Source organism: Linderina pennispora, assembly GCF_002104995.1.
Source record: "Linderina pennispora strain ATCC 12442 chromosome Unknown DL89scaffold_1, whole genome shotgun sequence".
NCBI classification, from domain to species: domain Eukaryota; kingdom Fungi; phylum Kickxellomycota; class Kickxellomycetes; order Kickxellales; family Kickxellaceae; genus Linderina; species Linderina pennispora.
This window is the reverse complement of record NW_024468249.1, coordinates 2,051,591-2,074,714: the sequence shown is the minus strand read 5'-3', so window position 1 is coordinate 2,074,714 and position 23,124 is coordinate 2,051,591. Positions and strand designations below refer to the sequence as shown.

Sequence of the window (23,124 nt, the reverse complement as noted above, 5' to 3'; positions counted from 1 at the left end):
TGACGTCAACATTGTTTGGGGTTCAGAAAGCCGCCATGATGCGTTCACACATGTCGAGAGACACACATCGATCTGTATAGCATGCATAGGTGCGATCACTTAATCGTCGGATCTCCATGTTCAAAGATGCAGGATTCGGCCGACGTAGAAAGAACAAGAACCAGGAGGACTGGGTCGCCCTTCTCGGCTCGCTCGGCCCCCAAATATGCAGCCTGCGTGCCGTTCTAACGTCGATCGCCCGAGCAGGCGGACCATTTCGGTGTCTCGCTTGTTATCAGTGCCCTGGCGCGACGACGATGCACGCTGTCTCGATTGTTCTCAGGCGACAAGGGAGATCCGGATGCATGTTCGAATAAACGGCGCATGATTTCTCGGGCGCAGTGGTTCGAGAGGGGGATACATTTGGTGCTTGGCAGTGATGGTTGGGGCTGGCCAAACGCAGGTGAGGGGAGAGGGCGGTAGATAAATGTCAGTATGCGGATGTGTTCTATTCTTAGTCAGGGCCAGCTGGTGGTGGTGCTGACGTCGACGTGGCAAACCAACATCTGAACCTGCATCTGTGGGTGAAGAAGCAAAATCATTGCATCGGGTGTTCCCGTGTGCATAGGAGCAAAAAAGGAAGAGGGAATGCTGAGAGCGATGTCCATGTCGTGCCGCAGCTCTAAGCATTATTCGTGCAGAGAGAGCGCGAGTGGCCAACAAAAGGCGCGCGGCTGGCACAGTGTTTGCGCAATTGTTAGAGTGCACGCTACGACTGAACACGGAGATGTCACCCACACAATCTATGATGCGATGCGGGGTGTTGTGTGAAACAAGAAATAACTCGGCAGGGTGGGTGTTTGTTTGGCACAGGTGGGGCACGGCGATCTCGGTTTGTTGTCTTTTGATGGCCCGCTGATTTGACGTACCACACCCATGCGGCCAACGACGCAGTGCGCTGCCGGCTGGCCACTAGGGAAACGTCAGGCATGTTCAGGAACAAAATCTGGCCACGGCACGTACTCATATCGGCAGTCATCAGGCGGGCTCGACACATGCATTCAGACGGCCCCTCTCCGCTCCAAGTCGGCCACCGAGCCGCTCGCTCCTCCGACAATCAGCACAGGCGAGCCGCCCCTCCTCATTGTGGCGAAAAAGGAAACGGGTTCTTGGCCCTTCCACCGAGTTGGCTCGGCTCGCAGAGCCGAAAAATATTATTGCCGGCGGCTGGTGGACTTTGGGCGCGAAAAAAGACTGGCCAGCAGGAGCCAGGCGGTGATTGGACGGATATTCGCTACTCAGAGGGTGCCGCTTTTTTGTACTCTTAGGTCTTGAGGAAATTCACCACCGAGAGGGGAGTCCACTGGCTTGGCCCGGCCAGCCCTCTTGGGAGCCCGCCTTTGGGCTGCTGGCCAAGTCTTTTTATATCTCGCCCAGCGCTCCTGCCTCCCACCTCTGATGCCCCCTCTCTCGTCTTTATTTCTCCTGCCACTCCTACGCACACCAGCTATATTTTTCAAGACTTGTATTCGATTTTGTTTTTCGCAGCCCGCCTCGCCTACCAGAGTCCTGCAGTATTTACGCAGCAAAGCGTCCTTCCCAGACACCGCAGCTACTACCCTCTCCGTGGAAACCGCAGGGTGCAGCCTTCGGTTCATTTCATTTCTTAGGCTCGCTCCGTTTCTATCTTTTCATCTCCTCCTGCCTTCCAGTTACGACCGACTTTTCTCATCGATTCGCAACTGCCTATTAATTACGTGTTCTGAGAACCGAACTGTGCCACGTGCTTCTGACCGCGTACAGTTTCTACCTGGCCTCCCTCCCCGATCCCTTGCACCGCCTGCGCCTTCGGAGACAGCAGCCGCCCGCAGAACCATTTATACGCCCGGGACTGATCAATCAGTGTCTATTCGGTAGCGGACTATCGCAAAGAACCAATCCAGCAGAAGGTATGTTCCGCACCTGTGCTTTTCCTCCTATTTACCGAAACCCTATTTTGGACCTGCGGTGCTCTGTTCCCGGGAGCCGGATCCCTTTATCTGGCGGTCCTGGCTCGGTTTGGTTCAGCAGCATACGTGGCCAGCAGGTTTTGTGCGCCCGATCCGGGTGTCCTTCCAAATAGAGGGACCCGCTAGGCCCTGCAAAAGGCTACCTTGCCCTGTCTAGCATGATCCATTGCACCCACCCCCACCTGCTTCCCCTCCCTGCCTTGCTTTTTTTTCTACGCCTGATGAAGTGTCGCCGGTTTGCCACATGCTGGACTGCCCTTCAGCGACTACTATTCGCACAACCGCCGGCAATTGTGCCGGCATGTGCTTGGACAAGAGGGGCGGTGAGTGGCCACGAGGTTTTATTGCAACCTCAGGCTATATTTTTGGGGGAGGGCCAGAGAGCGGCGCGGGAGGCGCTCTCGAGCTTTGTGTGCAGGCTGTCGCTGGAAGCCCATGCATCCCGTGCTGTTTTGTCAGTGCAGGTCTGGGAACAATCGGGAGGCATGGCCTTTGTCGGGAGGCACAGTTTGTGCCATCGGCAGCCAGGATATTAAAACCACTTGGGCTCTTGGAAGCCCACGAAACGAGCTGCGCTTTTGTGCCGGGGTCGCCTGGTCGCCTGGTCGCCTATTGCGTACTGCCTGCCAAGGATTAAGAAGTCTTGTTTGGATTTATGTGTGTGGATCCTGCACATCTCGTTTCAAAAAAGCTCTAAATCCTGTATGCTGTTCGATTGTTATAGACAGTTCACAGCAGGCCACAAAAGGAGACTGGGCCCGGCCATACAACAGCTGTCCGCTTTAGCCGGTGCAGCGTGAGCGCATTCTTCGCATCGTTCATTGAACAGCCGGCAGGCGCCCACGCTCACAAGCTGCCAGTCCATTTCCCCTTTTATCTTACTGATCCTCTGGGCAGCTCCTTCAGCAGTCTGCGCAAAGACCGCTTCCCCCTCCTTTGTCTCCTTTATTCTCTGTTCGTCCCTTGTGTATCCTGCCTTCTGTTCCATCCCTTTCTTATTTCCACTCCCCTCCCCCATTCCGTTTGCCTGCGCTGACGCACAACTTGCATCTCCAAAGATAGGGCAGAAAACCGGCTTTTATCCCGCAGACGACCAGCAGAGACCCGCGTCGGCTCCCCCATTCCGGAAATAAAAATTAGACAACCACGCCTTCCCCCTCTCCCCTCGTCCACAGCACAAGCCCAATGATATCCGGCGAGAGCATTGACGCCGAGCAGAATGGGCCGGCTGCATCGCTGGCTGCACAGCACGCAGCAGGAGCGGACTCAGATGACCACGCCCCAGCAGCAGCGTCGGGGGCAAAGAATGCCTCGCTGCAGGACGCTTCACAGACACTTCAGGAAGCCAGCGGAACCACGCCAAAGTCAGAGCTCATCGAGCGCATGCAGGCGGCAGCGCTGAATACACCGGCCGCGGGTTCGCCGCATGTTTCGAACGAGCAGCCTGCGACGCTTTTATCCGCTGGCGCGCCGTCGACAGAGCCTGCGCACGCCTCACCTTCTTCTACTCTCCAAATGCAGCAAACCATGACACAAACACAAGCCCCAGCGTTTTCACAAACAACCCAGCCGTCTACTCAGATGACGGCTCCGCTGATTAGCTCGCAGCAGCAAGCCGCGGCGCTCTCGGTCCAGCCCGCCATCGCTGCCACGCTGCTGCATCCCGCCGCTGCGGTTACTGCGGCGCCGTCGATGGCATCTCCGCTGGCCGGCCTGCCTCCGACTGCGACCTCGACCGTCGGCAACAGCGACGATGTGGCTATGGCTGCAGCGTACGCAGCGGTTGTCGCAGCAGCTGGTTCAGCCGACGGGCTCGGGATTAGCGCACCGCACACGCTGGCTGGATCCTCGTCCACAGGCAGAATCACGGCTCAGCTCCAGCAGCATGCGGCGGACAATCTTTTGGCTCAGCAGGCGGCGATCGCTGTGGCCATCAATAACCCAGGGACAGCCCAGTCGGCAGCGCCGATACAGCCGCAGCAGCAACCGCAACAACAGCAGCAAACCATGGCCAGTGCAGAGGCAGCGGTTGCCGCGGCCACTGCCGCTGCAGTTGCATCACAGACTTCGCAGCCACGTCACTCGCATACCCGGTCCATTTCGGTTGTCGACGGCATGGTCGCCATGTACCCGAATGAACAGCCCAACAATACTGCCACTGCCACATCCATGGTGATGCAGCTCCAGCAAGCACAGCTCCAGGCACAGCTCCAGGAGCAGCAGACAATTGACAAGCAGAACGCGCAACTTAAGCTATCCCAGTCCATGACCCAGCTGCACCAGCTGCAGCAGCTGCAGGCAACATCATCGGTCAGCGCTGCCATCAGCGCCCTTCAGAGCGGGGTCCCGTCGCCGTTTGCCACACCCCTGCCGGGCTCCGGAAATGCCATGCCTCCAGGCCACCGTCGTCAGCTCAGCAGCACGTTCCCGGCACCCATGCAGCACCCGATGCTGCCACTTGAGACCCCGGTTACTTTGGCCACGGCACCCGCGACCATCGTGCCGGGCACGCCAACGTCGTTTGGCCAGCTGCCGTTCCAGGCACAGCACCCGCAACAGCAGCAGCATTCGGGCCACATCCGACACCTGTCGCTTGATGCAGCCAACCTGCGACTGATGGCAGCTGACCCGACGCTGGCAACATCGCTGCCCATGCATGAGACGATCCCAGAGCACCCAACCGAAGTTAATGCGGCAATGCAGCTGAACAACGCGGCACTAGCCTTGGCACAGCAGCAACAGCAACAGCAACAGCAACAACAGCTGCAGCTTCAGGCCCAGTTGCAGCAGCTACAGCATTTGCAGCAGGCCCAGGCGCTCGCACAGGTGCAGACGCAGCCCACTGCTGCACTGATACCACACACGGTGCCAGTCACCCCACAGCAGGCGAGTCTGCTCACCTTCGGGCTCATGCCACTGCAGCAGCAACAGCAGCAGGCGTCTGTTGGCGACCCGTCGCTAGTACAGCAACAGCTGATGGCACAGACCTCGCCGCCCAATCTGTCAGCCATTGCCACGCCATTTGGCGGACAGTTTGACGGAACGCTGTCGGGCCAAATGACGCCGACCGCGCTGCACTCGGGCTCGATGCTGAGTATGAGCAGCATGATCCAGCCAGCTACCCTGGTGGCACCGCAGCAGCTGATGCCGGCGTTCGCACCCGGAAGCGACGCCCTGAACCTCGACGACATTGAAGAGGAGTTCGAGGAGGACGAGGACGAGCACGCGTCCGACAAGGAAGCCCGGGATGCCGCCAATAAGGCAGCCGCCGCCGCCGCTGCCAAGCAGGCGAGTGCGCAGCAGCCCAGACCCAAGAAGAAGCAGGCGCCGTATAAGCGGTTCCGCAACTCGTTTATCTTCTTCGCCAACGACCGGCGTGCGCAGTGGCGGCGCGACCATCCCGAGGATACCAAGATCCAGAACCGCGAGTTCATCCAGGAAATGAGCAAGGTGTGGAACCAGATGACCGACGAGGAGAAGATCCCGTACGTGCGCATGGCCGATGAGGACAAGCTGCGGTACGAGGCCGATGTCAAAAAGTACGGCCCACTGCCGCAGAGCACCCCGACCACATACACAAATGCCGCCAGCTCTGCAGCTGCCAAAGCTGCCAAGGCTTCCAAGCACGAGGGGTCGCTGGGCCCGGCCGTTGCGCTCAGCTCAGTTGCGCCTGCTTCGATTGCGCCCAAACCGAAGGTAGTGCCGGCCAGCGTCTCTGTGGAGGCCAAGGCCACGGCACTGCCCCTGGAGCCTCAGAAGCCGGCGGCGGCAGTTCCGCCTCGCATTGCTGCGCGTCCTGAGCACATCCAGCTGCCACCGCAGCCAGCCATCCTGCCACGCGCAGCCGAGTCCGCCCCAGCGCTTGCCGCCATGATAACAGCGCCAGCCCCGACCAGTGCGACGCTGGTACCCACGAGCCACTCGCTTGGCAGCGGGCAGACGACCCCCCGATTCACTGGACTAGTGACCAACCCGCTGGCGGCGTTTGACCCAGTGGAGCTGGGCAAGACGGCGCTTACGCTGCAGGCATACCAGATGATGCACATGCAGCAGCCAGCGTCGCACGAGGTGTCTCCGCAGGCAATGGACTTTGACGCGTCGTGCTTTGATTTGACGGGCACGTCAACCACGCCCAATGAACCAGCCGAGCCAGCAGCCAGCGCCAATGGTCCGCTGATCCACACGCAGGTGGGCACGAAGCGCAAGAGCTCGAGCGACGGACAGCCAATGACAAACCTGCCGTCATCAATCAAGCGGTTCCGCAACTCGTTCATCTACTTTGTCAACGACAGAAGGCGTGCGCTGATGTACAACGCCGACGGCACGCCGACCAATGTCGAGGTGCATAACCGCGAGTTCATCAAGGACATGTCGGCCAAGTGGAAGCTGATGAGTGATGCCGAGAAGGCGCCGTACCAAAAGCTGGCCGACGTGGACAAGGAGCGGTTCACGAGGCAGATGCGCGAGTACGAGGACGCCCATCCCGACGAGTTCCCCAACAAGCACCAGAAGACCCACCGCAGGCGTAGCTCGACCAGCGCCAGCAATAACGACACCAGCGGCCAGTCGGCCGTAACCATGGGGCTGAACATCTCGCTGGCCGAGCAGACCTCCGCCGTGGGCGTCGATAGTGTGCCGGCGAGTGCGGCCGTGTGTGATGGGTTCTCGCACGAGCTGCTGCTGGCCATTGCTGCCAGCACGCCCCTGTCGACTGCGTTCAGCACGCCCAGTGCCACGCCGCTGCTGACCCCCAATCTAATGGGCGACAACAAGTCTGATCTGTCGGCATCCAGTGTTTCGGCGCACTTCCACAGCCTGCCGTCGGTGCCTGAGGAGATGGCTGGCGAGCCCAGTCCGGCCACTGTCGTGTCCAAGGCTGCCGAGTCCACGGATGGCAACTAAAAAATCACTGTGTGGTGTAAATATTGTCACAAATCCCCAACCTCCAACCTCTTCCCCCCTGTGTCCATATCTCCCCCCATCAAACGATACACATCTATCTATCCTCATCTCCTCTCCCCATGTATACATCTATCTTTGTCATACTTGTTTCATCCCCTCCAGTTACAGGACGTAGACTCTTCCTTTTTACCGTCCGTCACAATGTTTCTAAAAAAATGGTCTTGTATTCACAAACGCAGGCTATGATGGGCTATTGGGAGCAACACATGCATTCTCATATATCCGCCGGCTCCATGGGTATGTCGATTCTCGGGCATCGCGCTCGATCTTTTCGCACAGAGACCTGCACAGCGAGAACGGCAAACGAACCTGCAGCACCCGCGGCAAATGCGATATGATACTAAAAATGCTCTCACTCAGAATCTGCGGGGGATGGAACGGGATATTCAGCATGAACCACAGCATGGCATCGTGCGGACTGCTCAGCATGACTGGCCCAGGACAGCCAAGGGCAAGCTCGCATTGGAAGTAGTAGAGATTCGGAAGGTGCGTCAGCAGCATCGAAATCTGGTCGATGGTGAAGGCATATGATGGCGCACATAGCATTCCAAGATCGCTGCACTGCGGGACCATTTGCAGGCTAGGCTGTGGACACGCGCTGTCAATACAGAATGTGCGAAGGCCGCGAATAGCCAAGCACGCCTGCATGATCTGGTTCGACTCCTCATTATCCAGAACATGCTCGTTCTCCATACAGATTGTAGGAAACACCAGTTCCTGCGCCTTTGCCAACGTGGATGTACCGAGCACCTCGACCGTGTCCCAGGCAAGCGGGAAGTTCAGCACGCGCAGCTGTGTCATGGACCCAAAGAAGAACAGGTCCGCCAGGAACGTGTGCTCGAATATCGATAGCGTTGTCTCGTGGTCTGGCGAGACATCGCTGGGTGGGATAGCAACGTGCAGAAACTCCAGAGCGGGGAAATGCGACTGGGCGATGTTAAACTGCTTGAGCTTGGAGTCGTCAACATTGAGCGTCAGTAGACATTCGCGCATACGCGGAAACACAATTTCGCCAGAGGCACCGCTGACGATCTTTTGCAGCTCGCTGGGCCGCACAGATCCAACACGCAGATATTCGAGGGTCTGTGCGCTCTTTATGATCAGCCACACTGCGCTATCGTGGCTCAGGTGCCGCTGGTCGAATGCTGTCAGGTGCATGTGCGGGTCTATGCTCCGCATGTGCGTGTACAAGCGCACAAACTTGTCTCCAATTCCAACGTGCAAAACACCTGGGGCATATTCCACGCTAGCTTGCCCCAGGAACCACAGCCGTCTGGCACGTACTGTACCGAGAATCGCCTGCGCCAGCGTCATCGCCCTGTGGTCCTCGGCAGCAGTGGTGATCGTGTTTGGCGACTCGACTATAACAATTACCAGCGTGTCGACGTGGCACTGCCCCGAGTTCTCCAGCGCGCTGCGCGTCCATGTGGTCGCCCACTCGCCAAACAACAAGGCACCATCGAACCTCAGCCACAGCTCCTGTGTGTGGGCTTGGCTGAGGAACGGGTGCGGCGCCTGTGCGGCGTCAATCGTGCAGTCGCCGATCGCGTACCGGCTGAATTCGCCCAAAAGAGCCGTACGCCAGGCTTTGCACGTATTCATAACCGACCGCTGCCGCTCATCCAGCTGCTTGAACTGGCTGCCGATGCTGCTGCCCAGCGCAACTCGCCGCCTTGTGCTGTCTGATGCGCTGCTGTTGTACCAGAGCTGCCGGGCGATCCGCAGCGCGAGCTCACTGGGCAATTGAGACTGCCATCTGTGGGAAGCGCTGTTGGCGTGCTGTTCGGTGCGGCTGGCTAGTGCTGAACCACACATCTAACAAACATAAACTGAAGAGGGTCGAGAAGTGGAGAAGCGAGATGATAGACCGCTATTTGCTTGCTGAAATACAGGTGGGGAGGAGGAATAGGGATGGGTGGGGGAGTTTGGATAAAGGGACAAATATTCCTCCGTATCTCGACAGAGCTGAGCAAGAGAGAAAAACGGTTGATTTTACTCTTTTTTTTTTTTTTCGTTGGCTGATTGTTCAACGTCAAAAAGGTGGTTTGCCCCACACCGGTGCTCGGTTATTTGTTAGGACAATTGCCGCTTATCAGCAGGGTTAATGTCTGAAGTGTCAGCAAGCGCTCAGGCAGGGCAATGTAGGCAAATAAGGCGGCGGGCAAAAAGAACAGAGGGCTGAAGGCTGGAGGCTGGTGGGGTAGGCTGGCTAGAACAGAGAAAAGATTGGTGTGTCAAAAGCAAAGAGGAGTGGGTTGATTTTCTAGCGGCAACTCTAGAGGTGGGAATAGGATGCCAGCGGCGAGAAATCTGATGCAGAAGCCAGCGAGCCTTGTATTGAGGAAGGGAATGGGGAGTGGCCTCTCAATTTAATGTGCATCCTCCGAGATGTGCACCGCCAACGCATCTCACATCTCCAGAGCATGAAAGTGGAGAGGAGATTCTATATGTGGCAGCTGAGGATGTTTGTGCCTGTGCATTGGCGGAGCTGGTGGGGAACCGGGTCAGCAGAAATTACCGATACGCGGGATGGGTGCAGGTCCCAGCATAGGTCCCTCCTGCCATTAGCTAATTAGAGATCCCTTCTTCTCGACATATGAAACTGAGTCCTAGAATGGGCTAGTGGTGCAACACCAGGTGATTACCTTTCGGAGGACCAAAGGGTTTATGCGTTTGTGTTGGCATCCTGAATGGCAAGCCGATCCTGGGGCTTCTCTCGCTGACTCTTGACTGAAGGCGCATTGGTAAGCGCCAGCAGTGACTGCTAGAAGGAGTTGGAACCAAGGCGCACACGGCGATCCCACTTCTCGCAGGAAGAAAAGCGGGACAGCTGCCCTGATCTTGTGTGGAAAATCTGGGCTGACCCCCAGTCCTCAACCTGTGTCCCCCTCATGTCAATCATGAAAGGTTTTTTGCTGACGCCACTGGCAAAGAAAAGAGATTCCCTTGTTTCTCTTTCTGTCTCCCTGTATTTCTTGTCACTTTCTATAGACTATCTTTGTGCTCCCTGCTGAGGTCTCCTGGCGTTTACACGATACATACCACACTCGCCTTTGAAGTAGCCCGACAGTAGCAGTTGTTGAACTCCTCCTACACTGAGTCTGGAGCCTCCAGTGCAACAACATAACAACAGTCCTACCACCATTTGAACGGCGCCTTGAAATGGACATTGACAGCCCTACCAACAAGTCCATTACCGACAGCATCGATGAGTCTGGCGATGCCACCATGGCTGACGCGCCGCCAGTCATCGGGTCACCAATCCCGCGCGTCGGCTTCACCGTGCAGACGACAGACGAGGGGCCAGCAGGTGGCAACAACCGACCGCATGATGCCTGAGGTGGCTCCGCCAGCAACAGCCATCCCAGAACACTCGGATGTGTTTGAGAACGGCGACCAGACCAAGCCCAACTGCGACTTCCTGAAGGACCACTTCTTCCGCGAAGGCCGGCTGCGCGAGTCCGACGCACTGGCCATCCTGGAGGAGGCCACTGCAATCCTCAAGAGCGAGCCAACCCTGCTGACCCTGAGCTCGCCGGTGACGATCTGCGGCGACGTGCATGGGCAGTACTACGATCTGATGAAGCTGTTTGAGGTGGGCGGCGACCCGGCGACCACGCAGTACCTGTTCCTGGGGGACTACGTCGACCGCGGGTACTTTTCGATAGAGTGCCTGCTGTACCTGTACTCGCTCAAGATCCGGCACCCGGCGTCGTTCTTTATGCTGCGCGGCAACCACGAGTGCCAGCACCTGACGGACTACTTTACGTTCAAGCTGGAGTGCACGCACAAGTACTCGGAGCGGGTGTATGAGGCAGCGCTGGGGTCGTTCTGCGCGCTACCGCTGGCGGCGGTGGTCAACAAGCAGTTCCTGTGCATCCACGGCGGGCTGAGTCCCGAGCTGCACACGCTGGACGACCTGCGGCAGCTGGACCGGTTCCGCGAGCCGCCGACGCACGGGCTGATGTGCGACCTGCTGTGGGCCGACCCGGTCGAGGACTTTGGGCACGAGAAGAACAAGAGCTACTTTATCCACAACTTTGCGCGCGGCTGCTCGTACTTTTTCAACTACGCGGCGGTGTGTGCATTCCTAGAGCGCAACAACCTGCTGTCGCTGGTGCGCGCGCACGAGGCGCAGGACGCCGGATACCGCATGTACCGCAAGAGCAAGACCACGGGGTTCCCTGCGGTCATCACGCTGTTCTCGGCGCCAAACTACCTCGACGTGTACAACAACAAGGCGGCGGTGCTGAAGTACGAGAACAACGTCATGAACATCCGCCAGTTCAACAGCTCGGCGCACCCGTACTGGCTGCCCAACTTCATGGATGTGTTTACGTGGTCGCTGCCGTTTGTCGGCGAGAAGGTCACGGACATGCTGCTGGCGATTCTCGACATCTGCACCAAGGACGAGCTGGAGGAGAGCGCGACGGACCTGCAGCAGGTGCTGGCGGAGGCGCAGAGCACGGAGCACGAGCAGCGGCGCGCGGCAATCCGCAAGAAGATCCTGGCGGTCGGCAAAGATGGCGCGGATCTTCCATGTCCTCCGGTCGGAAGCCGAGACGATCAACGAGCTCAAGGGGCTGCTGGGCACGCAGCGGCTCCCGGCAGGCCAGCTGTCGGCTGGTGGACGCGGACTGCGGCAAGCGGTGATGTCGTTTGAGGAAGCCAAGCGCTACGACCGCGACAACGAGAAGCTGCCGCCGCTGCGCAGGCAGGCATCGGCCGAACAGCGTGTTGGCGATGCGCTAATGCAGGCAGTCACCGACGAGCAGGCTGCATATGAGGCTGCAGAGAAGGAATATGGCCCATTAGTGGCCCTGGGCGAACACTTAGACCAACACACGCGCAATATGGCCAAGGATCGTGGGGCATATCCAGTTCTAAACCCCTATATTTTCGAATGTACAGCTATGTAAACGCGTATTTAATCGTCGACATCTCGTGTATTTAGTGAACGGGTGTTAGGAAAATGTTATAAACAGGGTCAGAAGAGGTCCATTAAAATAGGTGAAGCGCGTGGTTGAATGACTTTACACTGCCTTGGCAGTCGCAGGTACAACAGGTTTGATCTCAGACCTTGGTGGTATCAGTGGCCTCAGAGGCTACCCCAGCCTCAGCGGTTTCCGCAATCTTCTCAAGGCTAACGCCAGTAGAACCAAATCCGCCAGCACCCCGATCTGTCTCCTCAAGCTCTTCCTCCGCCACCTCGAAGACCTCAGGCGTGCTGATTTTCTCAAGAATCAGCTGCGCAATTCCGGTCGCCCTTCTTGATCTCGAAGTCCACTTCGCCGTGATTGAACAGAATAACCTTGATAGTGCCACGGTAGTCCTGCGTCAACAACGCCGGCGCCCGTGTCAATACCGTGCTTGAAGGCCAGCCCGGAGCGAGGTGCTATGCGCGCGTATGTATCAGTGGGGATTGCAACAACGATGCCGGTCTCTACTGCTTCACGCCCACCCTTGGCCGGAATATGCGTGTCTACAGACGCGTACAGATCGTAGCCCGCAGCATACGGCGATCCGCGCGTCGGGAGGTGAGCATCGGCGCTCTTGCGGAACACACGGAGGCCATGGACGCTGGTGAGAGCTTTACAGATCTTCTTAACTGCAGGCATAATGAGTGAAAGGTTTGGCGATAAAATAAGGCTGAGAAGAAACTATTCGAGATAGGCAAGACAAGAAAGGAGAAAGAGGCAGAATCAGACCGCTCCTTTTATATCCAGTCGCGTAGCAGCTCCGGCTACACTGCACCAGTGCTTGGCCAATTAGCCCATGCTGGCGGAGACGCGCTTGGAGAATTCCACGCGTTTTTCAAGAAGCACAGCGTCGGCTGATGATTGGGTGGCCAGCAGATCAGGAAGACCGCAATTAAACCTGGTGATCTATCAGTGCTATGCGATTCCTAGATCTGTGTTTCCTCATGACACTCGGAGCTTCCGTGCTTGGCAGATGTAGCCTCCGTTGAGTTCCGCCGGGCTGAAAACGGCCAGATGAAAAGCACCGTCTTTGTAACTCGAGAAGCAGCGAGATAAGGACGAACAGCATAATTCTCCGCCACCGTCCCACAGTGCCGACCAGCGCTCACCAGTGAGATTTGCCAGCAAGGTGCTGTTTTGCGAATGGGGCGCTGTTGTGGTGATCGGACCACACCATCTCTGCCATTTGTCGTCGAGGACGAAGGCCAAACAGGCCGTCGCCCTGGTGGTCCCCATGGCCGGACGGTGATGTGAATCGCATGGCATTTTCTGCTCTTTTTGTATTAACCTGACAACTCGTGCTGCTGAGAGGAGGGAAGGGGAAGGGCCATAGGAAAGTGCGCATCCCCACATCTTTTTCCCCTCCTTTCTTCATTCTCAGGATTATTTGTAATACTCTGTGCCACTATTTACCGCCACCTAACGAGCAAGCGCGCCGGAAACCTATCTCTAGCAACAAACCGGAGTCTATAGGCAATAGGCATGGAAGAGCCTTACACACCGACACGACGCTCCCGGCCACCCGCCAGCGGCAATTCGCAAAAGCACACGCCCATTTCGAAAGTTCTCAACCAGACCGATACGCACAGCACACCCACGCGGCCATCAGGCGGTGTCCCGCAGTCACCGTTCAGCTCACCGGCAATACGGCAGCTAGGTACCGATGCGCTGCGGGAGCGGCTCAAGGAAGCGTATGGGCTGCTGAAGGAAAAGGAGCGCAATCTGTTTCTTGCAGCGACCGTTGGCCAGGAGCTGGTGGACGCAAACCAGCAACTGCAGGACGACTATGACCGGTTGCAGGCAGAGCTGGAAACCATGCGAGCAAAGCTGGCCAGCCAAAAGCCGACGAATACTGACGATCCACAACTTTCCAGTAATGGTGGATCGACCGCTTCTGGCAGTGGTTCGCAGGATGTTAGTCAGTTGCACGGACAGCAGCACAGCATGGCGGCACAGCAGACAGACGATTCACATGATCCAGTAGAAACAAGCTCAGAGTAATCCACAGGGATGTCCAGCAGCAGCAGCTCGAGAGGCAATGGGTGAAGACGCATGTCAAGCCGCTGAAGGCACAGCTGGATTTGGCTCGGGAACGCACTGACGAGCTGTTGGCTGAGCGCGAGGAGCTGGCTGCGCAAGTATACACGCTGAAACAGGGTCAGGCAGCCATGATGCGGCGAGCAACCGAGGCCTCAGCAGCCTCCGAGACCCTTGCAGCACAGCGTTGATATGCTGGAGGAAGACAGGGCTGATTTGCGAAAGGAGCTCGAAGCCCAGCGTACACTATGGGCCAAGCGCTTTGAAGACCACCAGAAGGAATACCAGGCAGGCAGAATGGACGCGAACTATGCAGAGCATCTCGCCGACCAACATGCAGCGGATGCCGCTGCCCGGTTGCAAGCTGAGCAACATGCTGCGGATATGGAGGATAAATATAACGCAGCACTGCGCGAGTGCGGCTTGCTGCGTTCAGAGTTGGCCAAGCAACAAGAGACCGAGAAGACATTCTGGCAGCCGCTACGTATGCAATGGCTAGCGGGGCAAGAGGAGATCCAGGACTTGCAAGAGTCTTACCAGGCTGCGTGCAATGCGTTGGCGCAGGCCGAGGTGCGGCTCTCTGAACTTGGACAAGAGCACCATCAGCGATCCATTACAGCCGTGCACAGAGAAAGCGACAACCAGCCTGCTAGGTGAGCTCGATCCTGGAACGCCACCGGGCGGTAGCTGAGCAGCAGGAGCTGTACAAGGAGCATTCGCAGCTGAAGCGCGCCTACGTGCGCACCCTGGGCGCCCAGTCTCGCATGAAGCAGCAGGTTGCACGACTCTCCCAGCTCGCTGCCTCAGGAGCGTCCGAGGCCCGCATGCGCCGGCTCGAGGCAGCCCTGGGCGAGGCCGAGTGTCAGCGCCAGGCCATGGCATGGGCCAACATGGCATCGCCACAGCAGCAGCAGCAGCAGGCTGACGATTTGGCAGATACACCGGCCGACGGCACTGTGCTGGTAGCTACACTGCGCACCAAACTCAGGCGAGTTGCAGGTGACCGTGACCAGGCACTGCGCGAACTGCGAACTGCGCATTTGCTGCGTGCAAACGAAATACAGCGCACACGTGAGCTTGAGCGCGAGGTTATTGATACCGAAAATAGGCTGCGTCGTGCCTGGGGCTGATATAGCAGCGCTGAAGGCGCAGTTTGAGACGCTGAAGCGCTCGACAAGGGAAGCAAAGAATCCCTCGCATGACTCAATACCCAACGAACCACTGATGGCTAGCATGCAGATTGCACCACCACACTCGAAGCCCAAGATGCCAGAGAAGGCGCAGCCACCGCGCAAGCGCACGCCGACCAGGAATCCGGCTACCAGCAAGTCTGAAGCACCGACCGAAGAAGTTAGGAAGCCGGGCCCGATGAGCCTGGCTTTTGTCATCAACAGCGAGAACAGCAGTAGGCAGCACCAGCAGCACCAGCACCAGCAGGATAACGTTTCTGGCACTGCAGCAGTCAATGCAGCCGATACTACACCGCGCAAACCTAGTCGAGTCTGTGAATCGCAAACGCTCAGTCAGTGGCTCACCAGCGGGTGCACAGAGCCCCAAGATGTTTGGGAATCGGCCATCCGATTTTACTGGACTCTCACTTACCACATCCACAAGTCGATACCACATCTTCTGAGAGCCCAACACTATCCTTTTTAGACATGCGCACGCTGGCGGGCCGCGGCATGCGCTCTTGCTGCAAGTCGCTAGCAAGCGCTGCCAAATCGGTAGGACTTTGCAGTGGTACAGCCAAAGTCACCACTACAGCCTCGTCGGATTCTACATCATCAGACCCTTCACCAGCTAGTCCCCCGACTAAGCGGCCGCGCAAGAACGGCGATACTAATGTTGAAGAAATACTCACATTCTCACACCTGAATAAGCAGAAGCCGACAGAGTGTGCCAACCAATAGTCATATGTATCCATCTTCCAGTCTGTATGTAATTACACTTTTCAATACTTGTTGAATGTGCTGCTATATTATCATCGCTACGAGTTGTTGTATTACTCAAAGCGTCCAAACAATACGATGCACCTATTCCAATGTGGGGATCATACTACGACAGCAGTATTGCCAATGATGATACAACTAAGGCTGCACAAGCATATGCTGCACTATATACTCCAACATTTCTCTTAGCTGATAGCACACCATCATTTGTTGTCACAATAACCACCGGGAACCCTACCGAGTTTGTGCTGGTGATATAGTGGCCATCCCCGCTGCCCGTGCTCGGTGAGTTGTACAGCGTTGTGTGGTATGTGGAATACGATGTCTGGTATATTGTCGTCAGGAACACCGTACTAACACTGTATATAACAACAGCGGTTCCTGGTGGCGTTGCTTTATACTGGGTACTCTCGGGTGGGACTGAGGCTGGGTTGTCCGGGTACACCGTCACTGTTGTTACACCGTAGACTGTGGTGGTGCTGCTTATCACGACCGGAACCACCTCGCTAGCACCTTTGAGTGGGATATACAGGGTCTGCACTGCACTGCACAGCATGCAGCAACAGCGCCACAACAATAGGGCATAGAGCAGCAGCCTGCAGAGCATAGAATAGAGGAACATAATGGATGGTTGCCTTTGTGGTTTCTCTGGCTAGGAATATGCCACCTGGAGTATTTTCTAATGCGAATACCAACCGAACAAGACGAGAATAGTGAATATGAAGGTTGCGAAGAGAGTGAAGGCTTGGTTGTGATCATGCAACCAAGGCGGGAAAGACACGAGGCGAGACGCTTTGGCTACCAGGTGGGGGTGCTCCTGCAGTGCGGATGGGGATGCTCGGTCACTTGATATCGCGCACAATTCACGGGCGCACCGTCGCCTGCCCTCACCTTGCTGGTCAGGCGGCAGTACGTGTGATTGAAGATGTGTGCGAGGCGCGCTTGGCGTGTATTCTGGGTGCACCGACACGAGGATTACGTTCACACATTATGTGGTTTTCTGGCCATTGTCTGATCCGAGCTCATGCTATCTCGGTCCATTTTGGCCAGGCAAGCAGTAGAATGAGCTGCACCGAAGAGCTTCGGTGTTTGCCAGGTACTGTCCGCTTATTTCCCGACCGTTCCTTGTGCGGGTTCAGCGGTTATTGATAGTTCAGGATTGACTACGAACAAGACCCCTCCTTGCTCGGGAACACAGCGCAGGGATGTGCCCCTTCTTTCGCAGAATGGCGCCAATCCATTGTTTGTCTTTGCATGGCCTGGGTGCTTTGGGCTCGGCCTCGCAGCAGAGATAAACAGCACACATTTGCCTCGCTTCCATTCGCACTGTATCCTTGCTTTGGGAGCGGCTGGCAAGCTCACGTTTTACTATTGCGTAAATAGCATGCAACATGTCGCACAGTTGATGCATTTTGAATTTATTTTCGTCTTTTCAGCAATGGCAAATCCGCCCATTTGGTGCAGAAAACATGCCGCTTCGGCAGCAACCGTCAAAGCGCACCCACTATCTTATTGCCCGCTTCATTGCACTGCAGTTCATTTCCTTCAAAGCCTTTGAAGCACAAACTGGGTGTAGAGGGCTGCGGAGGAGCATTTCCACACTTCATTATATATGCTGCCCATGTGCAGAACATCCTGCGCTTTCGAAAGCGGGAATATGCCAAAATAAAAGCCTGCCTACTGTGTAATTGGCAGCCCTAGATTGCCAGGGCGACCTCGGATATTTTTCACCTGCCGCACGCCTACCACATCCCATCTAAGGTACCATGACAATGGATGTACATCCTGGGCAGCCGCATGGAGGTAAGACATTGCATCCAGGCGCATCCCGTGCGGCAAAGGCTGTCAGTTATGTCGTCCAATAGGCTGTGCTGAGAATGCTGCAGTCATATAATTTGCCCAGTGTAGCCAAGGGCATGGGTATCATGACACGCCGAGGAAATCGGAAACCGGGGGCTTCTTTCAATTTCTGTATGATCTGTCTTGTACAAAAGACAGGTAAGCAATAGCCGCTGCTTTCCGGCTTCGATAATTGACAACAAAATATATGCAGCTTTCAAGTGCCTGCTGCCATCCTTATATGCACAGGAGGCATCGTGGCCACGCACATTTAAGCATGCAACAGCCCAGCCTGATGTGGCATGTGCGCCTACTCTGCGCTGGATGCTCTGGTTGCTCCCCAGCATTCCCTTCGATAAGTTCATCCAATTGGTGCATGGGGATGTGTGCCGAGAAATGAATTGACCATTAAGCATCGACTGCTGCGCGCTTGCCGCCTGTGCCGCCATGTCACCAGTCCAGCCAGCTCCTCTCCGGGATGGCAGGAAGGTGTTCTGGCTGGGATTGCCATTGATTTCTCTGGTGCGTCATGAGACTACCGTACTCGATTTGCCTCGCGCCTCGTTCCCTTGCCTCCCTGCCTTCGCCAGCTCAAAGAGAGGCGGGCGTTCCGTGCGAATTGGGCAACCGGTGCGGTGATCACTGCGATGGCGGGTCCACTTGTCAGAAGGCAACAGGATATTAATTTGCAGTGACATTGGCTATGCAGTTCGGGCAGAAAATCCCTCGTAGAAGCTCCTCTGCCTTCTTGGCTGATGTCCGGTCTGTTTGTCTGGACTGTGAAGGCGAAGCCGAACTAATGCACGGTCTGGCTAGAGCAGGAACACAGGCCACAGTCTAGCGGAAAGGCCCTTGGGTCGAACAGAATGCACAGGCGAGGCAGATACAGCGGCAGAAAGGGGCGGCCGTTTGGACCGGCAGACCTTTCTTTATGTTTGCCTTTATTGAGGCCAATCGAATTGTTTGTTCCTTGTTGACGCAGCCGCCCATCCCCAGCTGACAGGGCTATCCAAAAACACATCCTCTCCTGGTACCCTGTTCAACCTTCTCTGAATGGGCCACATGTGTGGTGTGGCCCGCATATGTTCCCGCCGCCGCGGCCAGCTTGTTTTCTGTTCATCCTGTTTAAACCGAAAAACAAAAAAGCCCTTAAAGCCTTATATTGCCGCTTTTTTATGCAAGTAGCCAGTGCCGATTTTTCTTATCCCCTCGCTCTTCGCACGAGATTCATTCTTTAACCCAGCAGTTCGCACTTGCCTTTCTGTTCCGCTCCTCCAATTCTTACTGATACCTTTATCCTCCTCTTTCGCTTATTGCCACTATTCGCCAAAACGAACAGGACTACTATTGCGGTTGAACGCGTACCTCTATTTACTGCATTTTCAGGCCATTCTAAAGAAGGGGACCGCCATCTAGGAGCAAGACCGATTAGATAATTATTTGTGCACCAGGGTTTCCGTTTACATCACACGCTAATGAGCTCGCATCAGTACACCCAGATGGTTCCGGTCGAGTTTCCGCAATCGGAACAGGACTTCCGCCGAAACCCACCGCCACACCAGGCTGGCGCTACATACAAACGCCAAATATACATGGTGAGGTCCGACAAGCTTGTTATAACAATTCCAGCCTCAACTCCAATCCCTCCAAACAGTGGGGTGCTTGCTGTGGTGTTTCTCCCGCCCACAAGAGACGATTCCGCTGAAGGACATATACCCAGCCAATCGGGAATCTGACCTGTCTGCATCCCCGATGGTGAGTCGCAAGCCACTATGCTCCTGCCAGCTCACGACACCCAGGGATGACGAGTCCAATTGAGCAAAACCAGGTTCGATCATGGATGGCCCGATGCAGCGTAAGCGGTCCAAGGACTCGCCAGGTAGACAACTACCATGGCCAGCAACAGCAGCAACAGCAGCAACAGAGTAGCCGGCGGCGGCTTGCAATGCTCGACATATCGTCGCGGCCAATACATGAGGGCAGCGAGCTACATTTCGATGATGCTGCGTACAATCCAAGCACAAATGGACGATGAAACGCATGACGATGACACATACGCACACGATGGCGACGACCTTCCGGTGGTTACCATTATGGACGAGACTGGGGCTGCATCGACCTCAATGACTGCTGCCAGCCCATATCTTATGCATGCATCTACAGTCATCGAGGATGACGTTCCGAAGCCCAAGAAACCACGCAACTCGTTCTTCTACTTCCGCCGCAGCTATCACAAGTCAACCAATGCCTCTGGAAATCGCATGCGAGCCAAAAATATATCTGGTGCGGCGGGAAAGATCTGGAAAGACATGTCCGAGGAGGACAAGGCTCAGTACAAGGAGCTAGCAGCCGAGGATACAAAGCGGTACAAGCAAGAGATGGTAGACTACAAGGAGAGCTTGAAGGCATATAAGAAGCAAACCCGGATCCGCGAGAAAGAGGCTGTTGGGGCATCCTCTGGACATGGGGACGCTGCCACGATCACCGCTGATAGGCAGCAGACTTGGCGGACCAGCCAGCGGCTCTCGTTTCCATGCGGTTACTGTAGTCCCGGCAATCCAATCTTTGAGAAAGAGACGCCGATCCAGCATAGCCGAGCAGCCATCCCCTTATGTGTCTGAAGGCAAAAGCTTGCCAAGCAGCAGCCCACCAATGACTTCACAGAGTAACACGGCACCCTCATCTCGCCAGCCGCTGGTGTTCTCTTTCAATGGCGAGGGCATGGGCTCGGGCATAGACACAATCACATTTCCACCACAATCGCCGCCCCGGCAAATGCTGCAGCAGCAGCAGCAGCAGCAACAGCCGGCCCAATGGAGCAATCTCAATGAGCTGCTGGCAGGAATGGGTCCACCAGTGAGCCACCCAAGTGTGCTCGACAGCAGCGCTTTCATGGCCGCGCTGGGCGACCCAGATGGGGGCAGCAGTTCCAGCCAGCACCCAGCCACTGAGCACCACCTAGGCGTGGGCACATCCGCTCCTCCTACACCCGCTATACGGACGAGAGACCGCAGCTCCGCCAGCAGCCAGGCCCAAAGGCATACTGGAACCGTCGTCAACAGCATGATTAGCATCCACCCATCGATCCCAGACATCGAAGTCATTGACGCCTCAAACTCCATCAGCCTCCGAAAATACTCGGTAAAGCAGCGCAAGTAGCAGAGTTGACCGTCGGCACAGTCCCAGCGTCTCGCCGGCGCCCAAAAAAGTAAGCACCTAATTATTTATTTATTTATTTATTTTCAAGCACTGTTGTAGACTTTTCATTTCCAAAGAGCGCAGTTAGCTCTTGTACCGCGTGTAAAAACAATAGTTTTTTGCAGAATAGCAGCTGTGGGCACGCTCGAGATTGTGCAATTGTAAAAATATACAGCCTTTTTGCGTTCTTATTATCCCAATGTTCTCTATTTTGGCTGCTATGTCCGCATGTCACCATGTGTAGAAATGTAGCCACTTGCCTGTAATTGCACAATTGTAAATATGTGCTGCTGAATTGTATACGGATCCCATCTGTCCACAATAGCACAATTGCGCTACATTCGCTGTGGTGCAACGACATGTGTAGCGACTGCTAAGAGAGCAAGCTGTAGAAGATTAATCCTCTAACCTGACATTCCCTGGCAGAGCCCATGGCTGGTATGCCTTAGAAGCTGTTAGAAACAGCTGACACCTGGCGGAGATGCTTTTTTTGCGCAATACTCCAGTGTGGGCTTCATCTGCGCTGCCTTTCCCTGGACAAGCTTACCAAATAAAACGGCCAGTCAGCTAATAAAGCCCAGATTCCTGGACCAGTCGACAGTTGCACGCCAATATGCGAGCCTCAGTAGCACCTACAGCTGTGCGCTTCTCGAGGTAATGGGCGTTGCAGCACAAATCAGCAACAGTCATACAAACACAAGATGGGGATTTCCCGCCGTACCGCCTACTGGGGATGCTCGCCATAGCAGATGAATGCACTTCCTCACAATTGTACAAGCGTCTGAAAATCAGCTCTATACCAGCGTGCCAGCTACAATTGTAATTTTAAAGTCCGCCAAAATAGGGCAAGGGGGCAGAATGTGCGACAGAAACGTAGGCGCAGAAATTCAGCCGGCGTAAATTGAGCCATTTACAATTGCTTAAGGCTTCCAATTGTAGAATAGGCGCAAGCTCCTATACCAGCAGGACGTGCTACTCCCTCTTGGCAGGAAAATTGCGCTACATAACATGATGTTTCTGGCAGCTACGCAGTTCTGGCAGCTCTCCTTTTTGTTTTCTCCTCTGCTCTGTTTCTTTTCATTTTGTCATCTTTTCATATCCTTTTGCTTGTGCACTCGGGTTGCTGTGCTTGCTGGCTGGTGCATGCCCTGCTTGTATATTTTCTAGTTCCACCTACCTCACTTCTGCTGTTTCTTTGTCTCCATAGCCAATTGGCACGCAATCACCGTCAGGCGTCTGTGATGCTCATGTATAATATACGTGCATGGGCGTGTTGAGCGAATGGCGAGGTAAAGGCTGCCTGTTTCTACACCCTGTTCCCTCCACTCCCACCCCCACACATTCTTTGCTTCCGATATCTCATATCCCAATGCTCTATATGCTTACCACGCATTTTGCTTTTTTTTTTATGGCATCGACTCCCGTTTGACTTCTGTTATTCTCCATTTCATATTCATTTACGCATCATCGCCAGACATGAAATGTTTATGCAGTAACTCTGGCCGCATTCACGGTTGAGTTCATGGCTGCTGCACAGGGCATGGCCGATGCTGAGATCACTGAATCATCGCTGTACGATCAGCGCCTGCCATGCGGCAGTCAGAAGGTAAGCTATCGCCGCCCAGCCTTGGTGTTTTTGTTGCAGTCTTTCACACTTTGCCCACATGCATGCCCTCCCCCATTTATGCTTGTGCCGTCCGCCTCCTTCCACCCACTCTCCCTCCTCAATCTGCACAGTTTGCCTCACATGATACCCATGGGGTACGTCCGCTGCTGTCCAGAGAGAAACGGGGGATATTGCTAATGATCCCCAACTCTTGCCGAGCTTCGCAAAATTTCTGTATCGGCATATTGGAGATGTTCGCCGAGACAGCCATGTGTGGACGTCCAGCACCTGCACTGCGGCAGCAAATCCATTCACCCTGTCCCTTTTTGCCTGATTTCCCATGCCGAGATGGCCCAATCGCGCTCCTACATCTATGGGTTCCTGAAAGGAAGTGCAGCACAGCCTTCACTTCGTGAACCCGGGCTAGCCTGACATGCTTCATGTAGCATAGCATTGTGCCGCAAAATCCTATTTTTGGTGACGGTGTTGCGTTCATGGGTCCAGAATGGCACTACGGACCTTCCAGTATTGCGCTGGAAGATAGCTGGGACATAATGGCCATACTT

The 23,124-nt window shown here is 55.6% G+C and overlaps 9 protein-coding genes across 9 annotated transcripts; 6 read left to right on the top strand and 3 right to left on the bottom strand.

Moving 5' to 3' along the window:
* The first annotated feature begins 1,263 nt into the window (after positions 1–1,263).
* Positions 1,264–2,064, top strand: DL89DRAFT_16914 (uncharacterized protein). The gene has a single exon (XM_040883766.1). It carries the CDS (start codon positions 1,438–1,440, stop codon positions 1,894–1,896), a length of 459 nt encoding a protein of 152 aa, XP_040747687.1. The 5' UTR covers positions 1,264–1,437; the 3' UTR covers positions 1,897–2,064.
* A 1,609-nt stretch (positions 2,065–3,673) lies between these two features.
* On the top strand, positions 3,674–7,065 carry DL89DRAFT_264333 (uncharacterized protein). Its single transcript, XM_040886205.1, has one exon. The coding sequence runs from the start codon at positions 3,681–3,683 to the stop codon at positions 6,888–6,890; it is 3,210 nt and encodes a 1,069-aa protein (XP_040747686.1). The 5' UTR covers positions 3,674–3,680; the 3' UTR covers positions 6,891–7,065.
* A 45-nt stretch (positions 7,066–7,110) lies between these two features.
* Positions 7,111–9,215, bottom strand: DL89DRAFT_264332 (uncharacterized protein). The gene has a single exon (XM_040886204.1). It carries the CDS (start codon positions 8,763–8,765, stop codon positions 7,131–7,133), a length of 1,635 nt encoding a protein of 544 aa, XP_040747685.1. The 5' UTR covers positions 8,766–9,215; the 3' UTR covers positions 7,111–7,130.
* An 897-nt stretch (positions 9,216–10,112) lies between these two features.
* On the top strand, positions 10,113–11,869 carry DL89DRAFT_273767 (calcineurin; the record flags this gene model as incomplete). Its single annotated transcript, XM_040889103.1, has 4 exons — positions 10,113–10,196; positions 10,246–11,394; positions 11,474–11,686; positions 11,708–11,869. The coding sequence occupies 4 exons, from the start codon at positions 10,113–10,115 to the stop codon at positions 11,867–11,869; spliced, it is 1,608 nt and encodes a 535-aa protein (XP_040747684.1).
* A 154-nt stretch (positions 11,870–12,023) lies between these two features.
* Positions 12,024–12,568, bottom strand: DL89DRAFT_290025 (dUTP diphosphatase; the record flags this gene model as incomplete). The annotated part of the gene is made up of 3 exons (XM_040890034.1): positions 12,024–12,197; positions 12,238–12,261; positions 12,296–12,568. The coding sequence occupies 3 exons, from the start codon at positions 12,566–12,568 to the stop codon at positions 12,024–12,026; spliced, it is 471 nt and encodes a 156-aa protein (XP_040747683.1).
* Positions 12,569–13,411: 843 nt separating this feature from the next.
* DL89DRAFT_300635 (uncharacterized protein) lies at positions 13,412–15,917 on the top strand (the record flags this gene model as incomplete). The annotated part of the gene is made up of 6 exons (XM_040890825.1): positions 13,412–13,909; positions 13,948–14,067; positions 14,147–14,536; positions 14,620–15,037; positions 15,075–15,466; positions 15,490–15,917. The coding sequence occupies 6 exons, from the start codon at positions 13,412–13,414 to the stop codon at positions 15,874–15,876; spliced, it is 2,205 nt and encodes a 734-aa protein (XP_040747682.1). The 3' UTR covers positions 15,877–15,917.
* Positions 15,903–16,673, bottom strand: DL89DRAFT_264329 (uncharacterized protein). The gene has a single exon (XM_040886203.1). It carries the CDS (start codon positions 16,535–16,537, stop codon positions 16,022–16,024), a length of 516 nt encoding a protein of 171 aa, XP_040747681.1. The 5' UTR covers positions 16,538–16,673; the 3' UTR covers positions 15,903–16,021.
* Positions 16,674–19,018: 2,345 nt separating this feature from the next.
* On the top strand, positions 19,019–20,975 carry DL89DRAFT_264328 (uncharacterized protein). The gene is made up of 5 exons (XM_040886202.1): positions 19,019–19,424; positions 19,462–19,493; positions 19,522–19,679; positions 19,774–20,135; positions 20,194–20,975. The coding sequence occupies exons 1-5, from the start codon at positions 19,230–19,232 to the stop codon at positions 20,911–20,913; spliced, it is 1,467 nt and encodes a 488-aa protein (XP_040747680.1). The 5' UTR covers positions 19,019–19,229; the 3' UTR covers positions 20,914–20,975.
* Positions 20,976–22,386: 1,411 nt separating this feature from the next.
* DL89DRAFT_16776 (uncharacterized protein) lies at positions 22,387–23,096 on the top strand. Its single transcript, XM_040883743.1, has one exon. It carries the CDS (start codon positions 22,543–22,545, stop codon positions 22,972–22,974), a length of 432 nt encoding a protein of 143 aa, XP_040747679.1. The 5' UTR covers positions 22,387–22,542; the 3' UTR covers positions 22,975–23,096.
* The last annotated feature ends 28 nt before the right edge of the window (positions 23,097–23,124 follow it).

Coding starts and splice junctions, on each gene's coding strand:
- DL89DRAFT_16914 (XM_040883766.1), top strand. CDS start 1,438: ATGCCCCCTCTCTCGTCTTTATTTCTCCTGCCACTCCTACGCACACCA.
- DL89DRAFT_264333 (XM_040886205.1), top strand. CDS start 3,681: ATGGCATCTCCGCTGGCCGGCCTGCCTCCGACTGCGACCTCGACCGTC.
- DL89DRAFT_264332 (XM_040886204.1), bottom strand. CDS start 8,765: ATGTGTGGTTCAGCACTAGCCAGCCGCACCGAACAGCACGCCAACAGC.
- DL89DRAFT_264329 (XM_040886203.1), bottom strand. CDS start 16,537: ATGTTCCTCTATTCTATGCTCTGCAGGCTGCTGCTCTATGCCCTATTG.
- DL89DRAFT_264328 (XM_040886202.1), top strand. CDS start 19,230: ATGAGCTCGCATCAGTACACCCAGATGGTTCCGGTCGAGTTTCCGCAA. Junction 19,425..19,461: donor ACAGTGGGGTGCTTGCTGTG/GTGTTTCTCCCG, acceptor ATTCCGCTGAAG/GACATATACCCAGCCAATCG. Junction 19,680..19,773: donor GCAGCAACAGCAGCAACAGA/GTAGCCGGCGGC, acceptor GTACAATCCAAG/CACAAATGGACGATGAAACG.
- DL89DRAFT_16776 (XM_040883743.1), top strand. CDS start 22,543: ATGCGGCAGTCAGAAGGTAAGCTATCGCCGCCCAGCCTTGGTGTTTTT.